Consider the following 22631-nt stretch of genomic DNA (forward strand, 5'->3'; position numbering starts at 1 on the left):
TTCATAAGCTTACGTTATTGCAGTATAAATTGAAAGATACAGTCAGCATTTACAACAAGGTATTTGGGAGATATGGTATAACAGTTTTACAGCTAAAGTAACAGAGCATTTGGACAGAGGGAGGATGAAGTTTTAATAAGCAGCTGGCACAGAAMAGCAGTGAACATTTAGAAATTAACTATGCACCATGCCCAATTCTTGCTTACAACTTAGTAACTGTGTCCATTTCGCTGTCCACTTGAAATGTGCTTTCATGTAATATTTTTTAAAACCTTTGTTTTCATTTAATTCCAGAAGAAACATATTAAAGACTTTTAGCTCTTCTTATAATAAGCACAAACAAAATGTGACCAAGAACTCACACTTCCAAAATAYTCATGTCACTCATCTCACGTGGTTACTGCACATGGCTACTAAAGGGGGCAACATTTAGAAAATTAAGACAATTTATTAACTATTATGTCAATTAAATATTGTCTAAATTCAGGAAGCAGAGAAATAAAGCTTGAGCCAAACTGAAAAGTTCTTAAGTGACAATTTTTCCAGTCCATTCAGTCCCCGAGTTCTCTCCCTTCACTGCTGCAGTTCTCATCTCAGCAGAAGCTCTGGCTCAGGAGCAGCTCTAGGCCCTTCCATCAAGCAGCACACAAATGAGAAAGCAAGAGCTAGCAAATACTCAGAAAAATCAATACTAAACTCTTCAAGGGGCTTTCATATTTTCTACCCYGCTCAGATAAATCGTAACTTAATTTAAGAAAAATGTTTTCTGAAAACTGCAAATAGGATGGCTTTCAAGGCATTTTTAATGCAATACATCATGGATATTATAAAAAGAAGTAACCTTTCTGGGTTAACTCTCTCTGTTATGCTGCTTTCCCATTCASTTTGGCAGCAGCACTGTTCACAATATGGCACCAATAAAATATAGAACTACAATCAGAGACAGCAATTTCAATCAAAGTTTCCTGGGGTCTCCTCATAAATCCAGCACCTTTGGAATGTGCTCGTTAAAATGACTTATTTTTTGCAGTTTGATAAATTTTTTATTGCTTAAGTACTGAGTTCAAATACAGCTCACAGTCTCCTTTTCTCTATATTCTCAATTATTGCACCTTATAATTATCAGCAGCAATTGAAACTGATTTCTCCTACCATGTTATTTTGGTAACAAATGGAAGCAAGCTGCTACTTGCTTTTAAACTCAAGCTACCCTGAAAGTGAGAGCAAGGAAAAAAAAAGACACCTTAACAATTGTGGCATATCCCCAGGTAGCACGGACAAACTTTTTCATAAAAAGTTGTTATTAAGTTCTCTATGACACCTCAAGCATGACTGAATGSTGTATATTTATTGATATAATTACAGTTCCCATTAAGTGAAAACATTTGGATGCATCTGCATGGTAAGTATTTGAGAATAAATTATGTGGATCTTGCACATACCCATCTCCTTAAAAACACAAACTTATTTTGTAGTAAACCATACAGAAATGGTCAAATATGCAAGCTTTTAATAGAAATATAACAAACCTATGTTCAGATTTGGATTCTGGTCAGCAGAGATTTACAGACTTGGGCCTGCAAGAAATCTTTATGCTGGCATCCCAAGTAAAATGGTGCAATGAAGTAASAAGCTTACCACAACATAACAACAATACCTCATCAAACCTGTAATTATGGTGGAACCATGAAAGAGAGAATGTAGCTGCAGAAAATTGGCCACAATATTATGCTTTTAACTAGACAGCTCAAATTTCAGAGATGTTCCAGCATTGAGATCTGATCTTATCAAGTTTGGGTCATGGTTAGTTTCAGAACAATATGAAACTTGCTTTCCTGGAACTACTTTGGTTATTGTTCCACAGCACASAAAGAAAAAGAAGCTTTGAAAGGTTTCTTTGCTATTTGGCTCCAAAATCTTCAAGAGTTTGAGACTTTTTTGATGCTCTGAAACCTAAATGATCTCTATTCAAGTCAAACTGTAATGCCAAATTATATCCTAAATGTAATCTTACTCACAGTTTCTTAAGATAATAGAATCACTGCCAACACATTTCTAAGAACAAGGGCTGTAAGCATTTATTTTGTCATTAAATCCAACTGACCATTGCTATATTCTTTCTTTACAGATTGACTGATTTTTTTTTTCAGAATGTAAAATAATTTTAGCACACATTCCTCAAATAAATAAATATATAAATTATCTGTCTCTTTCAATAGCAATTTATGTATGTTACATGCATGAAGCTAAAGCAGCAGAGCATGCTTTGCCTCTCAGCAGCTGATGGGAAAGAGTTTCTACCCAGAGTTGGTTCTTCCACCTCATTACTGAAAAGCCATWGTGTAAGAGGTTAAACTCTATTAATATTTAATTTTTTCTTGCAACTGACATTCACGAAACCAAAAATCACAAGATTTGGCCAAAAATGTTCTTAACAATTCGTGTTTGTAATGCTGTATCCAAATATATCATGAACAAAAGCACTAAAATAAGAACAAAGGATATTCTGTCATCTCATCACTTCTGAAGGAAAGGCTGTATTTGATCAAATTAGTGAGAACATGTTTATAAGAAATCCCACAACCCCAACAGTTTACTCAAATTATGATTTCTTTTTAGACAACAGAGATTCAAATCTATTACTGTGAAAATAAGTGGATCACTAAAAATTTGTGACCCTCAGAACATAATTCCAAAGCCAGACCCTACAAGCTTGAGTTGCCACCATTTCATGCACTTATTCATTTCTTTAAAAGCAATATAAATTTTCCCACTTACCATTTCTGTTTTTTCAACAASCAATATTACTATTATATTATTGACATTATAAATTATTCTAATCCTAAAAAGAAAAAAAATCTACCCGTGACTTTTATCCATTAAGCAGTAAATAAAGAGGGTTACTGGTCATGAACAAAGTTAGATTGACTTAAATTCTAAACAACTTCTGTAGTTTCAGGATTTTTTTTTAACRTGGTGAGGAAATACACATCTGTAGTGCATCTCAGTTGTTTTTATACCCAATTAAATGAAATAGTCACAATTAGGCTAGGATGTTGCTTCTAACTTTGCAGAGTAAAAAATACAAACAGCATTTTACAAAAGAAACAAGCACAAAAGGTCCTTCAAGATTAGTCATCACTGTAACAGTAGGATTGTTAAACCTGTAAACGTTACCTGGTCAGCAGACAGAGCCACGTGTTCAAGAGTTAAACAGCAAATAGGCCTTACAGCAAGAAGACAAACTAGATATGGTAAAGAATCTAAAGAAAACTGGTTATATAATTTCTAACAGTGAGTGGGAAATCCAGGTAAGAGAAAGATGGACACACTTCAAGTGACTACATTTTTTTCCATCTCCTGTAAGTCAGTAACTGAAACAAGTCTCTACTTCAAAGAACATCTTTAGAACCAACTAGTGCTCTGCTAAGTAATAAAACTTCCTACAAAACTTACAACGACCCTAGGGAAAGCTGGTCATTAGGAACTTTTCATGGATAAAATCCAATTTTTGAAAATTCCCTTATTCTACCGGATTGCAATTCACTTTTATAACTGCAGGAAATAAATATGGGTTATTACTTACTAYATTAAAATCCTGGTCATGCTCTCAGGTGATACGATATTTGTGAGCTAATGTGTTGTTAAAAATGCTGAATTGGTTAAAATTTGAAATCCCCATTCCTTGATAGGTTCTGAAAAAGTAAATGAATTCTGAATATTTTTAGTAACAATATAATTGAACACACATTCTGCAACCCATTCAGTTTTGCGTGTGCACCCTGACTATCACTCATGCACTTCCATGCAGCACACAGACTAACAGGAAACCTCTCCAATTTTTATGAGGCTCTATTCTTATTATTTGACAACCTACTCTTACCCTAATGCATTGTGAGTAAAAGCATCAAGCAAAATGTTTAACTTATTTTGTTGTTAGAAATGTACMTCATTTGAAGTTGCTTTGAAATAGTTTCACACTGGAAACAAAACAAGCACTGATACCAATTAGAATATCAGCTTGTTCCAATATCTTTATGTTGATGTCTAAATTTCTTTCCTGGCATATTGAAAACTGTTTCTACTGTAATTAATACTGATCAAAGTTTCAAACATGAAATTTTCATTATAGCATCAAACAATGAACAAAAGAGCAAGAAAATAAGTTGTTTCAGTTACAGTAGTATCTGTTTTAATGCTATTTAATCCAGCAAGTAGGTACAACACAAATAATGGTAAAAAATACAAATTAAAGTAAAAAGACAACACTATAACCTGAGTTGTGCATCTCCAAACAGTCTGACAGAGCTACCATAGCTCAGTAAGAGTGCTTGACTCCAAGGGCTCCTGCTGCTCAAATCTGACAACCTGGGGATTCTGCATTAGCAGCAGGGTGGATCAGTACCAGCCATGGAGCTCTGGAAGACGCTCAGCGTTTGGAGTGCCTCAGAGACAGAGAGGATTTGGAAATTGAGAGCTGACACAAAATAACTGTGCAAGAACTAGCAGAAAACAGAATCAAGCCAGTTCCAACAAAAAAAAAATCAATGTTTATTTGCATTTTTCACAGAATTAGTGTTTTCTCCTAGAAAATTATTAATCCAGCTCATCTACGTCTTCTAAGGAATCATAGTTCCATCAAAAAAAWTCTGACCACATCTACTTTTTTTATTATGTTTTCAATAATAATGCTGTAATAGTCTTTTTACACTACACTGAGAWTTCAATGCTAACTCAATACTAAATGAATTAATGGAATAAGTACCACTAAAATACCTTGGCAAAAAAATTAAATATATTCATGGAAAATAAGAAGTCAAGATACGATTTTACAAAGATATAACAATATACCCCAAAAGGATGCTGAGATCCTCATGTTTCACAGTATCTAGACCTGGTAAGAAATATAGGAAATAAGTGAAAGTCTTTATGAACTGCAGAAACTATCAAAACGTTGAATTTATACAGAACTGGAAAGAAAAATATAAACACTGATGAGCTTATCACCACCAGTACTGCAATGCTGTAAACAGAAAATCAGAACAGCAAAACCACAATCTAGTTCTCTAAAATCAAATCCTCTTGGATGCACTGAGTACAAAACTTTACTGAACTTTAGTGTCCCTTCAGTTACAAAACCATRCTCCTAAACTATCAACAGGATAAATTTCCTCCAATTTATGAATAAGGGAAAAACATTGCTTTAGGGAAAAACAATGACAAGCACACCCTGAGCACAGAGAGGGCAGTGAACTGCTTGCCATGGAGCTGCACTGTGGGACATTTCTCCACGATGCTCCATAGCCACACCAGGCACCTGAAATCCTCTAAAGCTCAAGAACCCAACTTGAGAATGCAAAACCAGAAAAAATTTAAGCAGTGAGTTTTATTTTTTTTTAATTTAAATGACAGAACAGTCAATTTATGACCTGGAGTAATTCTGGGTTTTATTTCTAAATCTTTCAGAAAAAAAGACAAACTTTTAATTATAAGTGTATTTATGAAAATGCCTTGTATTTGGCAAAAAAATTAATTGTGCATAGATACCAAAATAATTTTTACTCTAAATATATAAAATATTTCTCTCTACCCACATCAATCAAATATTCTACCAAATTTTCACTGGTTTTAAAACACCATAATTTTAACCTATTTAATCTGCTGAATGAAAGAAACAAAATCAACTGATAAATTATGAATAAATAAAGTAGCTTTCAGTTTKGTTAATTTATAGCTCTCTGAACTTAAAGGGACTCACTTTTTCCCCCCTCCATAAGCAACTTTATGTTGAAGTTAAAACGTTTTAAGTATACTACAATAAATTCTCATACACAGTATTATTACTTCAAGTTCATGTTAAGGTTTCTTCAACTTAAAATCCTACTGAAAAAATATTTATCTACAGCACACTACTGGAAAAAAACCCAAAACATCTACTTGACACCATTGACAAATAGGACAGAAAAATGTGCATGAAGAAAATTACACTTTTACCAGTCAGGAAATCTTTTCTATTTAGTTTGCTAAGCCAGCTGATGTTTTATATCCAGAAAAATGTAAATAATATGACTTTAGCTATACACTAAGTAACAAAGTGACCCAGTTTTAAAACTGTTTAAAACAGTTTAAAACAGTTTAAAACTAACAAAAACCCATAAGAGAATACACGTGGCAGTATAAACTATTATTTTTATATCACAGACTTCAGCAAAACCTACTGAATTCAACATGAATTCTTCCCATGTTCTAAAGCAAACAACACCGAACTTCTGGAAGAAGGAAAATCCATTGTGAATTATAAAACTTAACAGAACATTTGCAAATYCAAATCAAGTGTCTAAATTCTAATCTTATGTTCGCAAAACTAAGAATCATTTAAAAAAAAATCCAAGCTTTTGTTCAAACATTGTTAGGAACAAAACAAACAAAATTCCTCATGCCTGCTCTTAAACAAAGATAAAAAAYAGGACAGGTACTTTCAACTAAAAATGAAATATTTAATGATGCTTCAACTGCACTTTTGCCAACACCTCCCCAAAATACTGTACATAAATGGCTTTGAAATAAGCAAGAGTCTGCAAAGCCTGTCAGACAACAGTTCTTTTAATGCAAAGTGTCCACGCTTCCCAGCTAGAGAAATGTTGGCAAGTTCTCCATACAACATGCATTAACACTGCAGCATGCCTAGACAAAATGCATATACTTCTAAGTAAATACAGTAATACTTTTATCCAAAACCAACTGAAAATTATCTTTCCAAAGAAAGAAGAGTAGTAAAATCAGCATAAAGCAAAACAAGTCTGTATATGACAAATAACATCATAAAAATGGTGAYCTCAACTACAATGAAACATTTTACAGGATAGAAAACATGCACATRCATTAACCTGAGAAAAGTTTGACAGATTTTGATTTCCTGGCTCTTAKTCAGGGAGTTAATTATTCCAATTTTTAAATCTACTTAGAGAACAACTGCTAAGCCAGCTGCAGTAAACATAGGTATTTTGTACAGGTTTTAGAGGAAATAAAGATAAGGCTTAAACACAAAAGGTACCACAATGCATTCAGAAGCACGTGACAAGTCTAGACCAGCAGGCAGGTGTGTTTRTGTACATACACACAAGRGAACAGAGKAGAGYTTCAGGGATTTCAGCTATTTCTGTGACTGGTCAAGTGCCATCACTCACCTTCACAGCTGTAACTGTACACAGCCACCGCTGACCTTTCCACCAGATTCTCGTCGTGGTGCCAGCTCACTGCCATGTTCCCCATTCCAAAGTAAGGTTCTTGTTTCAAGTACAGCATTTGCAGTGGATCCATATAATTTAATAAAGTCAAGTTATAAGATGTTCTGTTCTTTAGACTTCTGTCATCCTCTGGTACACAAACACTGCTTTGATCTTTTGAAACAGACCCTTGCTCCGTAAGAGAAGCAGCACAGTTTTGCTCCCTATCTGTTACAGGAGTATCTTTAATTTCTTTGGTCTCAGACAAATTCTGTTCTTTTAATGCCTTGACTGCTTCAATATGCAAGTAGTCATTAAGTCTCATTAATGCTTTACAAGCATCWTGTATTTGAGGACTGCAATATTTTATATCATAACCTTCAGTAGGCCAAGGAACTGTAAATAATCTTGTGTTCAAGTACTTGTAAGTGCATCCTGGGTTTCCAATTAATATACGAGACACTGGAGTAAAGAAATCTTTTCCTTTGATCCTGACAAGATCTTGAAACAAACAGTTGTGTTCTCGCAAGGTCAGAAAGCTTTCTTGGACCATTTGATGCAGCTCCTCAGGTACCGTATCAGATTTCCTGAAAATCARCTTGGAATACTTGGTCTTCCACTAAAGGAGGAAAAGTACCCAAACAACAAAAAGAAAAAAAATGATTATTCTTTTCACAGGAGTCAAGATACTTCAAGACAAGGCAAAGCTGTCAAGTTAACAAGCATGAGTTTAGAATGGGGTGAAGAAATAGATGTCAATACTCGTTACTCTATTTCCATATTTCAGAACATTGCACAAACTGTGGCTATGTACCAGTGGCCYGTAACCAGAGTATAACCAGGGCAAATCTCCAAACAAATAAATAGAGAGACTCTAGAAGAATTCAGTAGAACATACAGCTCTAATGAATCTGATGAATCTGTARTTAATGCCACCTTTACATATACAAACAGAGTATCAAGCAGTAAGGAAGTGATTCCTCTTTTTGCAATGGTTGTAAAGACCATCCTGTTTCATTCTGTACAAGGACTATTTTATTTCATTCTGATGTACAGAAATATAGAGGGCTACACGATAAACTCAAATAGTTTTATATAACAATACTTTTCAGGGAAAAGATAAAATCAAAGCGTAATTTTTTTTAAAAAATTGTGCTGTTAAAATTCTGGTCCTTTCTATTTTTACATTCCTCGGTGCCTGCCAATCAGCTCTCCTGTTTTATATAAAAGCTCTTTTCTGATAACAGCAAATGTCCAAACTCTTTTTCCTCCCCAGCTCCCTACCTGTAATATCCTTTTTCCCCATATCCTCTTCTGACCAAACCAGCTCTGGTATCAGCTGGAGTTCAGAATCCAGCAGTGTGTGGAGGCAACAACTCCCAGCAAGGTRTAACACTGCTAATCTGCAGCTGCTTGCTTTGCATGCACAATACTGCTTCCCACTCCAGGAAGGCTTGGATAATTTTATTTTGTTAATCTGGTTTTGTAAGGAAGTGAGTATCACATAATCACACYTTTTATTGGTTGCCTGTAAATCTACTTTAACTACTGCTGAGACTGTTTAGCAAACTGGACAAAGGCTGGGGAATAAGTTCTTAAAAAGAGTGAGTTYTTATGTATTTCATTAAAATTAATAGATAAATAAAAGAAACAGATGCAAACTAGTGCCCTTAGTAAGGGAAAGGCCCTAATGTGAGGGTATCAGGTATCAATTAGCACTTGTGAAGCTCCCAAGGACTCACCACACCTATTTCCTTTTGTCCAAAAATTAATCACTAGTCTGGAGAAAAGGTAGATACTGATGGTGGTGTGTGGACACATATTAAGGTAGACTGAAATCTGAAGGCATTAGGCAATGGGGCAAGAGCACATGGATGCACAAACCTACTCTGTCAAAACTTTTACTAGTCTAATAAGCTTACGTTCAAAGTGCTTTTAAAAAGACAAATAAAAGTCACCAGGACAAAGCACCACACTGGCCTACAATCCATCTGTGAGCCCTTTCTGGTACAACTCACACCCACTTTACTAGCACTATCTATTTCCAAGTCTCATTTGAACCTGCCTTTCAGGAAATTAATTTTAAAATCCAAAGAACRTGCCCTTAAAAAACACAGACCAGGCAGCAAGTGAGTATGCACATTTTCCACTGCATGAAAACAGACTTTTGCATCATAATGCACTGTTATCCTACAGCATTGAAGAGCTGGCTTTATTGGATCATTTGTTTCTACTAAAAAGAAGAACATAAAAGGAAGTCTATTTTAAAAATAATGATTGCACATAATAAATCTTGGTTTATCTATAAACCTCGCCACCATTCCTTGTGAAATTTTTACAGTGAAGCTAACTCCTTTTCTTCATACATTCTTATGATTCCAAAAACTAGATTCCTAGAGAGTGAAAAAAAAAACCACTGTAACAGTATCTACAGATAATAATTTCTGACAATTATATTTACACGCTTAGCTTCAAACASTAAAGCTTGAAAACAATCCCAGATCTCTCTTTGAAAGTCCCTCTACAATCCCAGAACAGCGTATCCCAGCTTTCATTCAAAGAAGTGAATCTAAACTTGTTAAACTAAATTCACCTGAGCTTGTCAAAAGCCTGAAATGATTCCTTTAGAGGTCCTGAACTGTCCCTTTTGTTTCTATCAGTGCTGAGTATCTCCAGCCTTTGAACAGTACAGTGAAAAAAAACCCTTATAAACCACTAGTGACATCAGTAATTGTACATTTTAGACTTACAGCTCCAGTCAGATGTGCAGGCACAGGCTGATGGGAATCATAAATGTTCTTTCACAATCTTACTTAATAATAACAGAATATTATATGTTGTGAATATAAAGGCTATTATTTCATTATTTCTTTCATTATTATGCAAATGCCCTGTATGAAAGAAAGTGCAGTCACAGTTTTACAGCAGCACTCCAGTATTTCTTTAAATAATTTGTGTATTGGACATACTCATACCACATTACATGTGCTATTATGGTATATTTAAAGAGTCACTAACATTACATATTTTTAAACCACTTATATGAAAATAGAAATACATTGTCTTTCTGACATGAATCACACACACAAAATTCCAAACAATTATTAAAAACAGAAGGAGGGAAATAACAATACAATGTAAAAGCAAATAAATGCCTGAAAACATGCACTAGAAAGGAAGAACACAGATTTTTACAAAAGTAACAACACTGTGTTCTCCTCCTGAACTGCAGAGGTAATGCCTGGCCCATTTTGTTGCCAGCCAAGTCAGAGGCATGTTACCTTGGAGAAATGCTTTAATATCACATGCTCAAGAACTATTTTATCATTAAGGTATCTCAAAAGAAATCGGGAAGTGGAAACACATTTCCGACACATCACAAAAAAAGAGTCTGCTCTTCTTTAAATCCCCAAGCAGTGCCTGTGCTGTGCCCTCCATAAGGAAAGAATTACAGCATCAGAACACGGGGTGAGCGCTGGGTTCACGCTGGACACCTTGTTGTTTCGGGGGGATGGGGAAGGGCAGTAATCATGTACTCTGTGTTGTAACTCTGACAGCCAGTACTAAAGGTCAACTCACTCAAAGAAGTGGGTGCATTACAGACAACTACAGGACAGGGGAAAAAAAGCACATTTGATGCTCACATCTTCTTGTGAATGTTACACACAAGATTTTAAACATACTGATGCTTTCACTCAACACAGAGAATCACCCTACGGACTTGAGTGACAGAATAAAGTTAGGAATCAGCAATAAGAACCCTTCATAGGCAAGCTGCCATGTGCATAACAAAATGATAGTCTGTACTATAAATATTTGTGCATTACCTTCTTACAGCCTCTTTCTTGTTCAGTATCRGCTTTAAACATTTCATTGTTTCAGCTTATGGCTTGGGGCCCATTTCCAAAATCCTTTATCAGGCAAAACACATTGAAAGGGGATGTCAGTGAACTTTTGCTTGTGATGGAATTTCTTACTTCTGTTCAGGCTGTACACTTCCATACCTGACAGGATATGGCAGGTTTTTAGTTGCATCCTACGTTAACTTTTCCAGCATGTTCAAAGAATACTGTTTTGTGAAAGGTGGATCCTTCAAGGAGCGGGGCAGGTTTGTCCAAGAGTGACAGACTATAAAACTAAACTGTATGAGATGTTTTACCTTGCTCATTTGTTGTCTTCAAGCTCTCACCCTTCTTTTCCTCTCCAGCTGTAGTGCATTTAAGCATCATGGAACTTGCAGWTTCTACAGCTGTGGTTCAAGTAACATCTCATAACCACCACAGRATTTAAAAGGTGATGCTTATGATTATCATGTACACTTAAAAATACCTAGTATGCACACATATACTACATAAAAAGAATAATTCCATACTTGCAAAAAGAATGTATCTGAACTTTATTAAGGCTTGAACAGGTGTGATTTTACTGCTTAGCTTGTTCCTATTGTCTTCTATATTTATGGGCTATTGACCCTGAGCAAATGAGATGCCACTTGGACAACCTTGGCTCCACCTTCTCTTTTCACATCAGCTCCATGAGAAGGTGAGTTTACAAAATGGGAAAAAGAAAAAAGATGCTGGACAAAGCAGCTCTTGGCAGCATTTGAGCTAGAAGAGAACAAACAGGAGGGGATTTAACAGCACTAGGAAGGAGAAAAGTCAGCTACCTGGGGGAAAAGTTTCCTCATGAGCATAAGCTTAAGACTGAAAATAGTGTGTTTGCATTTATGTGTAAAGAAAAAAGAAATAAACAAATCCATCTCTATTGCTTTTATAAATTCTCCCAGCCCTTCTACACGTGCATGTCTTTGAGCCATGTATCAGCATAAGGCAGGAACACTCCTGTGTTGTGTAATGTGAACCTGTTCACTGGAGCTGTTCAAACAGCCAGCTTATTTCTTCTGCTTTTTGTATTACCTTGATCCCATTTGCTCTGATTGAACCTACCCTGAGTTCTGCAGCTGATCTAGAAAACCCAAGATAGATSCGAAAATTCTAATAATTCATAATGTTCTTCCGTAAATTCGCTTGGTTTACTACTTAATGTGGCCACTAGGCCTGATCTTACTTTTATTTGGTTTCATTTGAGGCATTCCAGTTTCAACAGCTGGTTTTGTAAGCAGTCTTAACAATTACTTATTGTTGGAAAGTAGAATTCAGCCCCCCAAAATTTAAATTTCTGTGTTTATATTCCCCCTATTTTGCCAAATGTGAGCTATAAAGGACTTTTCATCCCTCAGAAAAAAAAATAAAAATAAAGGAATAGTGACATGTATTTATGTATTTTGTTTCAACAAAGCATGAGAAACTGTGAAGGTCATACATTACTTGTAGTGAGGCCACACACCTAAAAACAAAAAAAATTCACCAAGTTCTCATTTGTGAACATCCCAGTTCTAGAGATCTTATTTCMCATCACCTGGAAGTGCATTTTCAGCCAGCAAGACACCCTTTTTCATATCAGATTTCACCGAGTCTCTTTGAAGGAAGATTTGTTTGTTGCGCAGTGCAAACAGCCATTTTAGTTTAAAAGGAGTTAAAGGAAATACGTTACCAGCTGGTGGAAATCAGCATCGGCTGGTGTCAGATATGGAAGTCTATTCTCCCCAAGTTCTTCAAGAAGTTTTCTCTTCTGTTTTGGAGGGTAAAATTGAAACAGAAAATTAGACTAAAAACCAAGATAATAAACAGAGAAGTATAAAAGTAGTAGTATTAAAATGACAAAACCAGGAGCAATTACTTTTCTTATTACCTTCAATTCTGGCAAATTAAATAAGGAAAAACAATGAAAGAAAAAAAAAAAAAAGCCAGCAGAATTTCTCCACTTCCAAAGCAGTAATTCAGTTTAGGTACTTTTAGCACACATGAGTACTTTCACTCCTAAATTCTTTTTAGATAATCAGTCCTTGTTACACTGGTTGGAATTCACCTCGGCCTTATGTTCCTCAGACCTGCCTACTTTACAATTAGACATTAAATACTTATTTCCTTTTCATTTTGGTTTTCATTTCAATTTCTGTATCCAATAGGTGCAAAGTCCATATATCATCAAATAGCTCAATAACCTACCTCATTAAAGCAATGGAWACACCCTAAAATATTTCCTGAAATGGATTATGAAAGACAAAGAAAGCACAATCTACTGCACTCCAAAGCCACCACAGCCTGACAATATTTAAAAATAGATTTTTTTTGTGGCACTACAAAACTTGTGTTAATTGTCACTAACAAATTGTGTTAATGATTTGCAAAGTGCAAGAGATGCTTGAAACCTGGCATCAGATTTTTGGAATCAACGAATCCTKATCCATGACAGGTCCATCCACACCCATCTACTCACAGACTAACTCAACACCAACTCAACATAAGTATAGATTAACAATAGCATAAAATTATTACATGCAAGTACTAGAAAATTAATACACTCCTTCCTCTACTTCTTTCTTTTAGCTTGCAAGGATGGCTTTTTGCAAACTTTGATGATTAAATTTTGACTTACTTGCAACTCAAAGATCGTAAAACTGTATCTGCCATAATGCCTAAATATATAACAGGATTCAGATTCTTATTTTTATTGCAATATTTTCAACTACATAAACACTCGCACAAGAAACAACTCAAGCTGCAGCTCACTCAATACGTTTATGTTGTACAAGAAAGGCCAGATGGAAATGGAATACAGTTTTTAAAAGAACAGTAAAGGCATAATACAAAGAGAACTAGAGTAAGTAAAAAAGGTATCACAAACACTTTCATAAAACCAAGTTCAAAACAAGGTCAAAACAGATCTTCACTMTGCTGGGACTACTATTTAAAAAGGGAAGAAAAAATGTCCAATGTAGTAACTAACTCCTGGCTTACAGCAAACACAGAAATAAGGAAAGCTGAACTATGGAGTGTAACTGTGCATTCTGTGCCAATGAATGCCACTGATTCAAATTTAAGCACCAAGGAAGACAACAGAGGCTCCAAGTCAGGTGTCACTGTAGGGGATTTTAAGGTTCATAGCTCAGTCACACTACGGTAAAAGCAGTGGCTCTCTCACCTCCACRCTCATGATGTGCTGAGCACCAACTCTTAACAAGGCTGAGAAGAGCAGCACTGACATTTCTGAACTAGTGGTGTAATTTCTTCATGTCCTCAGTTTTCTTTGGGGACAGGTTGTAGGTAAATTGACATGAAGGCAGTGGTGAAACCCAGCAGATTGTAACTTCAGATTAAGTTGGCAAAAAATGACATGTTGATTTCCTGCATATTCTAAAACAATTACATTTCTCTATTACTAAAAGCTTGCCAGRATTTTATTACATGAAATTGCTGAAAGCATTAGACTGGCTTTGTTATCTGTAAGATAAACCATATTAAACTGCAGGAAAAAAAATAAGATATTTTAACACAGACTCACATCTGTGGGAAGAAAAAAAAAAAGTGGGAAGAAGAGAGATTCTGACAATTTCTTTGTCAAGTATCAGGCTCTTGGCAAAAAGCACACAACATTAAAATGCACTCTTGTGTATAGGTAGTACTAGTTCACATTTGATTGTCAGATCTGGCTAAGTGCCGCTCTTCAGCTTGATGTGCAGACTAATACACACAGCTGGGTGGTAGAACATGCTGCTCATCTCTTATGCAAGAAGCTGTCACACAGATGTCAAAAACATCAAGCTACTCACAAATGCCTCCAAAAAGTGGGGGAAAAAAAGAAAAAGCGAGTTTCTGGCTATACTAGCTGGCTGATGTGAAAGTCTAAGCAATTTTACATAAGCACTGTTTATTGGTTCTTCAAATACATAAATGTCTAAATAAAAACTTTTAAATTGACTTCACTGGAAGGTCTCAGGCTTCTTAAAAAGCATTTTTCTAAATCTGATTTTTACATTTTAAAAACCATTAACAAATTAACAGATTATTCAGATATCAAGATTATGTTTCTTAGATTTAAAAAAAAAGTTATTTTTATACACACCTTAGTGATCCCAATACATGAAAGACAAACTAATGTGCACCATCCCTGTCAGCATGCACTGTGCACGGCTTTAGAAACTTCATTAAGTGTTGATCTTGAACCTTCAGAAAGGCAAAAACCTCTGCAAATACTTATTTTGTGGGCTGCTGTGAGTATTAATGGAGCTATTTTAGTTTAAGTGCAATGAAGATCAGAAGCACAAATGCCCAGTTTTACAGAGTGAAATGAACATCCTGCAGACATTAACTATCTCTGCTCATTTATTAATAATAAACAGGATTATTATTGAGACAGCTGGTTGTAAAATTCAGCAAGTGGAATATTAATAATTGGGATCTCTCAATCACTATACATGTAATCATTTATTTTTCCTGGCAAGAGAAGTGATGCCTTGTATGTTAGAGTAAGAGAATAGAAACACAGCTAGGACACATCAAAAGCACAGGCCAAAATGCAGTTATGTTACACACATGTTTTGCAACTTTCAAATTAAGTGGTATAAGGAAAAGATGGGACTTAATGACATTTTCTGACTAAGAGGCATGACAATGTAAAAATTTTTGCAGCTGCCATTTTCCCTGTGGGGTGTCAATTCCATTCTCAGAAGGTTTCATTTCTCTCTTAATTTTAAGACAGAAGTTCAATATCTAGGCTATAAAGACTATTGAAGACTTTAGTATTTCCCACACAGAATTCCTACCTAGTTTCCTCATCAGTCAGAAGACAATAGTTTTTAATGCAATTCAATGCGTCTGCAGAAATTTCAGGGGTAGATCTTGAAAAATGCATAAGAAAATGTCATCTCCATCTCCAATACTGTTTTTCCCAATAGTCTTTTGTTTTCCAAAAGATTATCAGGTTTAGAAAGCCTGAGAATGTCTACTGTCATGAAAGAAAGATCTGGTCAGATCAGATCAGATCACAGTTCAGTTCTTTCATGTCTATTGTCATGAAAGAAAGATCTGGTTCACAGTTTTGTTTTTCAAAAATGTCTCCTTCCTATCACCTTTTTCCCCATATAAGATTGTCCATTAGGGCCTGTATTTCCCTTTAGTTCCTTTTTTTAATCAACTCAAATAAAACATGGATTTCTTTCAAGTCCTGCATGGAGCAAAGGGCTCTTGCTCTGAAATGCTTTATAAAGAGCTTTATAAAGGAGGAAAGTCAAATATATGGCAAAAATTTTGTGACACAATACTAAGACCCCATCAAGAAAAAAGCCACTATTTTACAGGAACTTCCACAACATTACCTCCTAACAGTCATTCACATATCAGGTTTTTTTTATGAAAAATAAAATTGGGATAGTTTCTTAAAGAAGGAATGTGATTTTGAAGTTGACATTTGTTTAAACTACAAGGCTTTCCAAGTRTTAGCTATTAAAACTTCATAGCTACCAAGATCATTCAAGTGGCTCACTAAAACAAGTTATGCCAGAAATGAACCCAGAGTAATAAAAAAATGCATTCTAAATGTACCATTACAGCTTTTATTTCTCCATTATCACATATATTAGATTTCAGAATTTTTTTCTTCCAATTATTTCTGTAAACTGTACTCATCAAAAGATCTTAAGGGACCAGGAAATTTTACAGCACCATTTACTGACATGAAAACGTTATATTGCCAGCCTACCCTTCATTACACTCAAGATTTACCAAAACCCTTGTCTGTGCTACATTCTACAATACACCCTCCCAAAAATTTTAGTAGACGCATGGACCATACTGTATCACATTTTGCATACTATAAACGGCTCTCCCTGCCCCCCTAATGGAAGTCAAAAACATTTTTATATTAAGGGCAAAAATATGCATTATTATTACTATTCTATGTAAACTCATATTAAAATTATCTGTCTACCACTATTTCATGTCCCATATATCCACTTGTTAATTATACTGCAATAAATTATGTTTGTTGTCATTTAATATAACCACAGTGAATCCTGTTCTTCCACTGAACAAACTGGTCCAGCTACAGAAGTAACAAAATGCAGTTCAAGTGACCTGGGCACGAAAAAAATGACRAAATGAACAATCCACTGACACGCAAAGACCTCAGGGCTAACATCAGCATCTGTGAGCAGCTGTCTCACAGACTGTTTGATATTCTCTGCTGCAAAGGTACTGCTTGGCTTTGCTTACTGATTTCAACCTCTCTTACCCTTTCTCATAAATCAACAGGCACAGGTTTTGGTTCACACACTCACAGACCAGTCATGCATATGCACAACACACTCAACTGATGTAACTGAACTAAGAGTTAATTTATGCATTGAAGCAGCTTAGCAATGTGTGAAAAATGTCTGCTGCCAGTATCCCCTCTCTCCCCACCTTGAGGTGTAAAGGGCCCCTTAATTGTTGTTTTAACCTACAGGAACATTGTTCCTTTGGCCAGTGCTGTTAATGGAACAGAACTGGTAATTTCCTTCCCTAGCTGAGTGAAGATTTGTCACACATGGATTGGCACTGTAAGCAATCATAATAAACATTTGAACTAATAAATAGTTAAAACACAGACACTCTGGGCTGACAAAATGCCCCTAAGCCTCCTCCATATAATTGTGAATAAACTTCTACTTGTTCTACCATCACTGCAAGCATTTTGATTCCATCATCCATGTCTTGTTCCCTCTTCTCMCTTGTGCATCCTCTTCCAGCAGGTACCAGCTAGTAAATGGGTCAGCTGGATGTATTAGATGAGAAGTAAGAACATTCAAACTCTGCTTGAAAATGATCAAGTTTCAATCACATCTCCAGTTCTTAGTTTATTCTAATACATACAGACACAAAATCATGTATGTATTTAAGAAAACTTTTAAGAGAGTGGATACCCTTAGTTCAATGTAGCTGTGAGTCACAATGAATAGGTAAGGGCACTGGAGCATTTCTGCATGCCATTCTTTGCATAGTTTCTAAAAAACAGCCAATAGTTTCTGAGAAACCAGACTTCTTAATCAAGCACTTCTTAACTAGCTCACCTCTGAAGAATCATCAGACAGAAACCTTACTGCTATCAAAAACTGATTCTGCATGATATAGCAAAAACACCCCCACACACACAGTCCCAAGACACCAAGGGGTTTTGACCAGTTGTGGAAGACTAAGCAACAATATCTGACAGACAAAAGATTCAATAAAGATTAAAGACAGGTAAAATAAAAACTAGAACAATGGTWAATGTTGAAAAAACAATATATTTGGTGTTGCTGTTCATGTTCATCKCATGTTCTAATGACATGAAGATATTGATGTTTCCTGATTTCTATGGAAATCTACTACCAGGACACATGGCACTAGGTCTTGGTACCCTTAGGAGCTGCATATYATGTTTAGGAATGGAAAATAATTTTGACACGGTGCTTCTTCTCCCTGAATGACTCAAGGAAACAGAAAGAAACATTAAGAATCACCACATTATTTTCAGAAGAACTGCATATCTCCAGTGYGGAATTGTACAAACTTCACTGAGATTCAATATCTAATCTAGCAAACTARGAGCAAACACGCTGACCAACAACCACAGAACAAACCAAGGACATCCAGATTGAAACCCAAGGGCTGACACAGCTTRAAATGCAGGTTCAGAACCTTTGCAAAAGGCTCAGAACTTCTGTAGATATAGACAAAGAACTTTCCAGCATAGACACTGGCAGCTCACATTAATACACTGTTCCAGAACCCCCGGCAAAATCAAAGATAGAAGTAATTTTCTTGAAGTTTTTCACCATTTCCAGAAAATAACAAGCCTTGCAGATTTGCTGGTCTATATATACGTATGTATGTATGTATGTACATATGTATGTATGTGTGGATAGATAGATAGATAGATAGATAGATAGATAGATAGATAGATAGATAGATAGATAGATAGATAGATAGATAATGGTAGAAGCAACTAATGTGTAGTAAGAATACCTAAAAAAAGGAAGAAAAAGTCTCTAAGTATCACTCAGAAGACAGAGCAGTCAAAAGCAAAGTGAAAAGGAAATGAGAAAAAATATAGGTATTTCCTTAAATACTTTAATTTAGCATCAAATGCAGCTTCCAACTTGCCCTTGGTGCCAGTGCAGAAGGCAGTGCTAATGCAGAAAGAGCAGGTGTTAAGTGCAAATGCATGTGCCATGCAATCGGCTACAAGGAAGATCAATAAGGAGCTAGAGCATTAAATTCCACATACTGTAACTGTCATGCCCATTACACAGTATTTGAACATCTCTGTGCATTACAAAATGGTTGATTCTTGATATTTTTTACAGAACCAAATTATTTTCCAGAGATTTTATGAGCACAGTAAGCACTGTGAAAGTCCAAAAGCACTTACAAAATTGGTGAAATCTGAAGACCTTTACAAGGCATCATTTTTACATATCTGCAGAATGTATAACTGTATTCTTCACTCCAGAAGGAAAAGACAAGAAGATGACTTCAAGCCTTTCAGATACAAGAAAATGAATTCCAGGAACACTTCTTTTGTGTTAGAAAGACATCATGCACACAGCTGATGTATTTTAAAGGAGGCATTTAAAAGGTAATCCTTGAGAGTATGTGCCACAATTAACAAAATCACTGCTGACAGAATTCACCAAAGGAAGGCGTACGCCAGTCCCCCAGGCTTCAGCTGCAGAAGCAGCATCAGACCTCTTGTTTCTGCTCTCAAAAAACCTCTGTGTTTTGTCCTTCTCAAGGACGTGAAAAACTTTCCTTCAGTATTTCTCACTAGAGGAGGCTTTGAGCAGAAGATTTGTGCAATTCTCCCTCCTCTCTCTAAAACAATTTAAAGGCARCCATCAGTGATGTGTAATCATGGTTACAATGAATTCGGTGGTGCACAAACTGTCAAAGTCTTTCCAAAACATCACAACCACTGAGATGTCACTTTTCAAGATTACACAGGAGAACAGTGTTAATASAGTTGCATCACTTTTTGCTATGCATTTCAAAGGACATAAAAGTAAGAGATCATATTAAGCATATAAATTTAATAACRAAATTTGTAAGAGAGTATTCAGTGAGGAGGAGTGCAATTTGTAACATTTTACACAACTGGACCAGATAATCCTTGAGGTCCCTTTCCAACCTGGTATTTTATGATTCTATGATTTAAAAGAGTGACCTGTGTAATAAATGCACAGACACTGGTCTCTATTGGTAAGATACTAATTTCCTAACTTTGCATGCTCTACACCATGGGTCAAATGATGGTAGCACTCACTTAGAAAACCTACAGATGTTGATTCAACTTTATAATAAGAAAACTATTAATGAAGTACTGTTGAATTTTGGCATATAAATTCAAGAAAGATATTGCTATATGGTTTGCTGAAAAAGAGGGTTTGTTTTTTTTTTCCTCAACAAAAGTAATTTAAAGAAACACTTCATAGTGAACAATTAAGACCTGGTTAATTTTGTTTAGCTTGAAGGCTTTGTTTTGTTCACAGTCTCTGAAATAAGCCACAAGGGGAACAGAAAGCTAACATTTAAATGTTAAGTTGTAAGGCAACAATTAGCAAAATTTGGGGTCTGAAGCACTGAGCAAGTTCAGACTAGAAACAGGGAGCAGAACTGAAAAGAAAGGATAATTAGGCATTGGAGGAGACACCTCTGTGAAACACGAATTCTCCCGCATGGGAATTTTTTCTTACACCAAGTTTTGAAGTTTTTCTAAATGAGTGGTTCCCAAACTGTTTAGATCAGCAGACTACAATGAATCATTCGTGTTTCCTTACGAACTTCTGCACATTCAGCCTAACCAAATAAACTGGAGGCAGCAGAGCCACACTGACTGAAAGTTTGATGCATCTCATTCCTCAGTTTGGTTTCGATTAATCTCTTTGCCAGTCACCAGTGGTCAGTGAATCAGGAGACCATGGTCTGTTTCTGTAAGAACGTATTTTACTGAAGTCCTAAAATGATGTTAGAAATTCTTTTCTGCCTTTTTCTTTCCAAAAAAACAGGAGTTTGGTGGGACCTGTAATTCACAGTACTGAGAATATTTGTGGTACTATCGTAAGGTTAAAGAACTACACCTAAAAGAAGAGCTATTMATTGTCATTACCTCACATTTTATTCTTAACCTACCTTTGTATAACATAAATAATTTTAGGGTATACTAAGAGGTAAAACACAGGAGAGCACTCATGTGCTGTGAAAGAAGTAGATCTCTATTAAGCCATTTTCTTTGTGCCAAATCCAGGCAAATTACATAATGCAAACCAACATTTTGCTTAAGAATGCATTGCTGAACAAACTCAAGAACTCCTACATTTTCAAATAATGCTGTTTTAATAAAGCTATTCTGACTCATGAAAAGGCTAATACTTAATTTACAGATTTCATTTCTATTATTTGCATATACAGACCTTATTTCTCATTAACTTGTCTTCTCACTTGCAATGTTCAGGTGAAACTTTGCAGAGCAAGACTACTCAACTAAAAAGGATATGCACAAAAATTATTTCCTAAGAAGTCTTCCTTGTACATTTGTTCAGGGAAAACTCTTGCCTGTCCTTTCCTCCCATACACTTATATTCTAAACTGGTCTAAGATTTTAGATAGTCCTGTTTCTACCTCTGTCTGTATTTTGAGAATGTGAAATAGTAGAGATATAACAAACCTTGTCAAAATCATCTCTTCCCTTCTTCATGCAATTCTCAAATACAGGTTGGATTTCTGAAGGTGAAAAAGAGGGAGTCTGGCACACAGAACWCCATTCCAGATTTCAACACAATTCTCCTTTGTCCTATTTGCTCCCTTCTGCTGAAAAATATCCCAGACTTACACTACTGCATGTTTCTTCTGCCAAATTTAAGAAATGAACAATTCCTACCAAGAGTACTAATACACTGTAGAATGGTTTGGATTTGTTGTCTGAACAAAGGAAGAAGAGGGACAGCCACACTGATCCACAATGTCAAAACACTTTCTACAAAGAGATACAAGCATACAAAAAATAAACCTACCATGGAAGTACAACTTGACAAAGAGGATTGTTCTGAACTATCATAAAATTAAAGGCATGCAGGAAAGTCTCCAACTGAAAATACAGCAGACACCTTAAAATTCTAAACTGTCTTGCTTCCTTAGAAGATATGTCAAAGAAAAGATTAAATAAATTTCATTTCCTTTAAAACGTCTACAAGGACTGGAGTCAACCATTTTATAATTTGATACAGTGGTTTTGTATGTTGGGGTATTCTCAACCTGAAATTCAAAAATGCAGGCCGCCCTTTCTGACATGTAGCCTGCATGTCTGTGTTAAAACCATCTGAGTGACAGCAGCTCCCTTGCATTAATAAGGGAGGCTGAGGGCAAGGAACTGACATTAAGAGAAAGCTGCCAGACCCACCTTTGTTCTTATTTGCTGGCTTAACATGCTGTATTACTTCCCCTTCCACAATGGAATTGCTTCAGCAGTAACTAGAATTCAAGAAGGGCT

At 35.7% G+C, this 22631-nt stretch overlaps 1 protein-coding gene across 1 annotated transcript in view; it reads right to left on the reverse strand.

Annotated features, from left to right (window-relative positions):
- Window positions 1-22631, reverse strand: part of FTO (FTO alpha-ketoglutarate dependent dioxygenase) — a 209325-nt gene that overhangs the window by 160469 nt on the left and 26225 nt on the right. Inside the window, exons 2-3 of the mRNA XM_057364629.1 lie at window positions 12780-12857; window positions 7188-7845 (exon numbers count right to left, since the gene is read on the reverse strand). Coding sequence (XP_057220612.1) covers window positions 7188-7845; window positions 12780-12857 — 736 coding nt within the window. The remainder of the gene's footprint in view (window positions 1-7187; window positions 7846-12779; window positions 12858-22631) is intronic.

This window comes from Malurus melanocephalus, unplaced genomic scaffold (genome assembly GCF_030028575.1).
Source record: "Malurus melanocephalus ecotype Western Australia unplaced genomic scaffold, MMel_1.1 scaffold_40, whole genome shotgun sequence".
Classification (NCBI taxonomy): Eukaryota; Metazoa; Chordata; class Aves; order Passeriformes; family Maluridae; genus Malurus; species Malurus melanocephalus.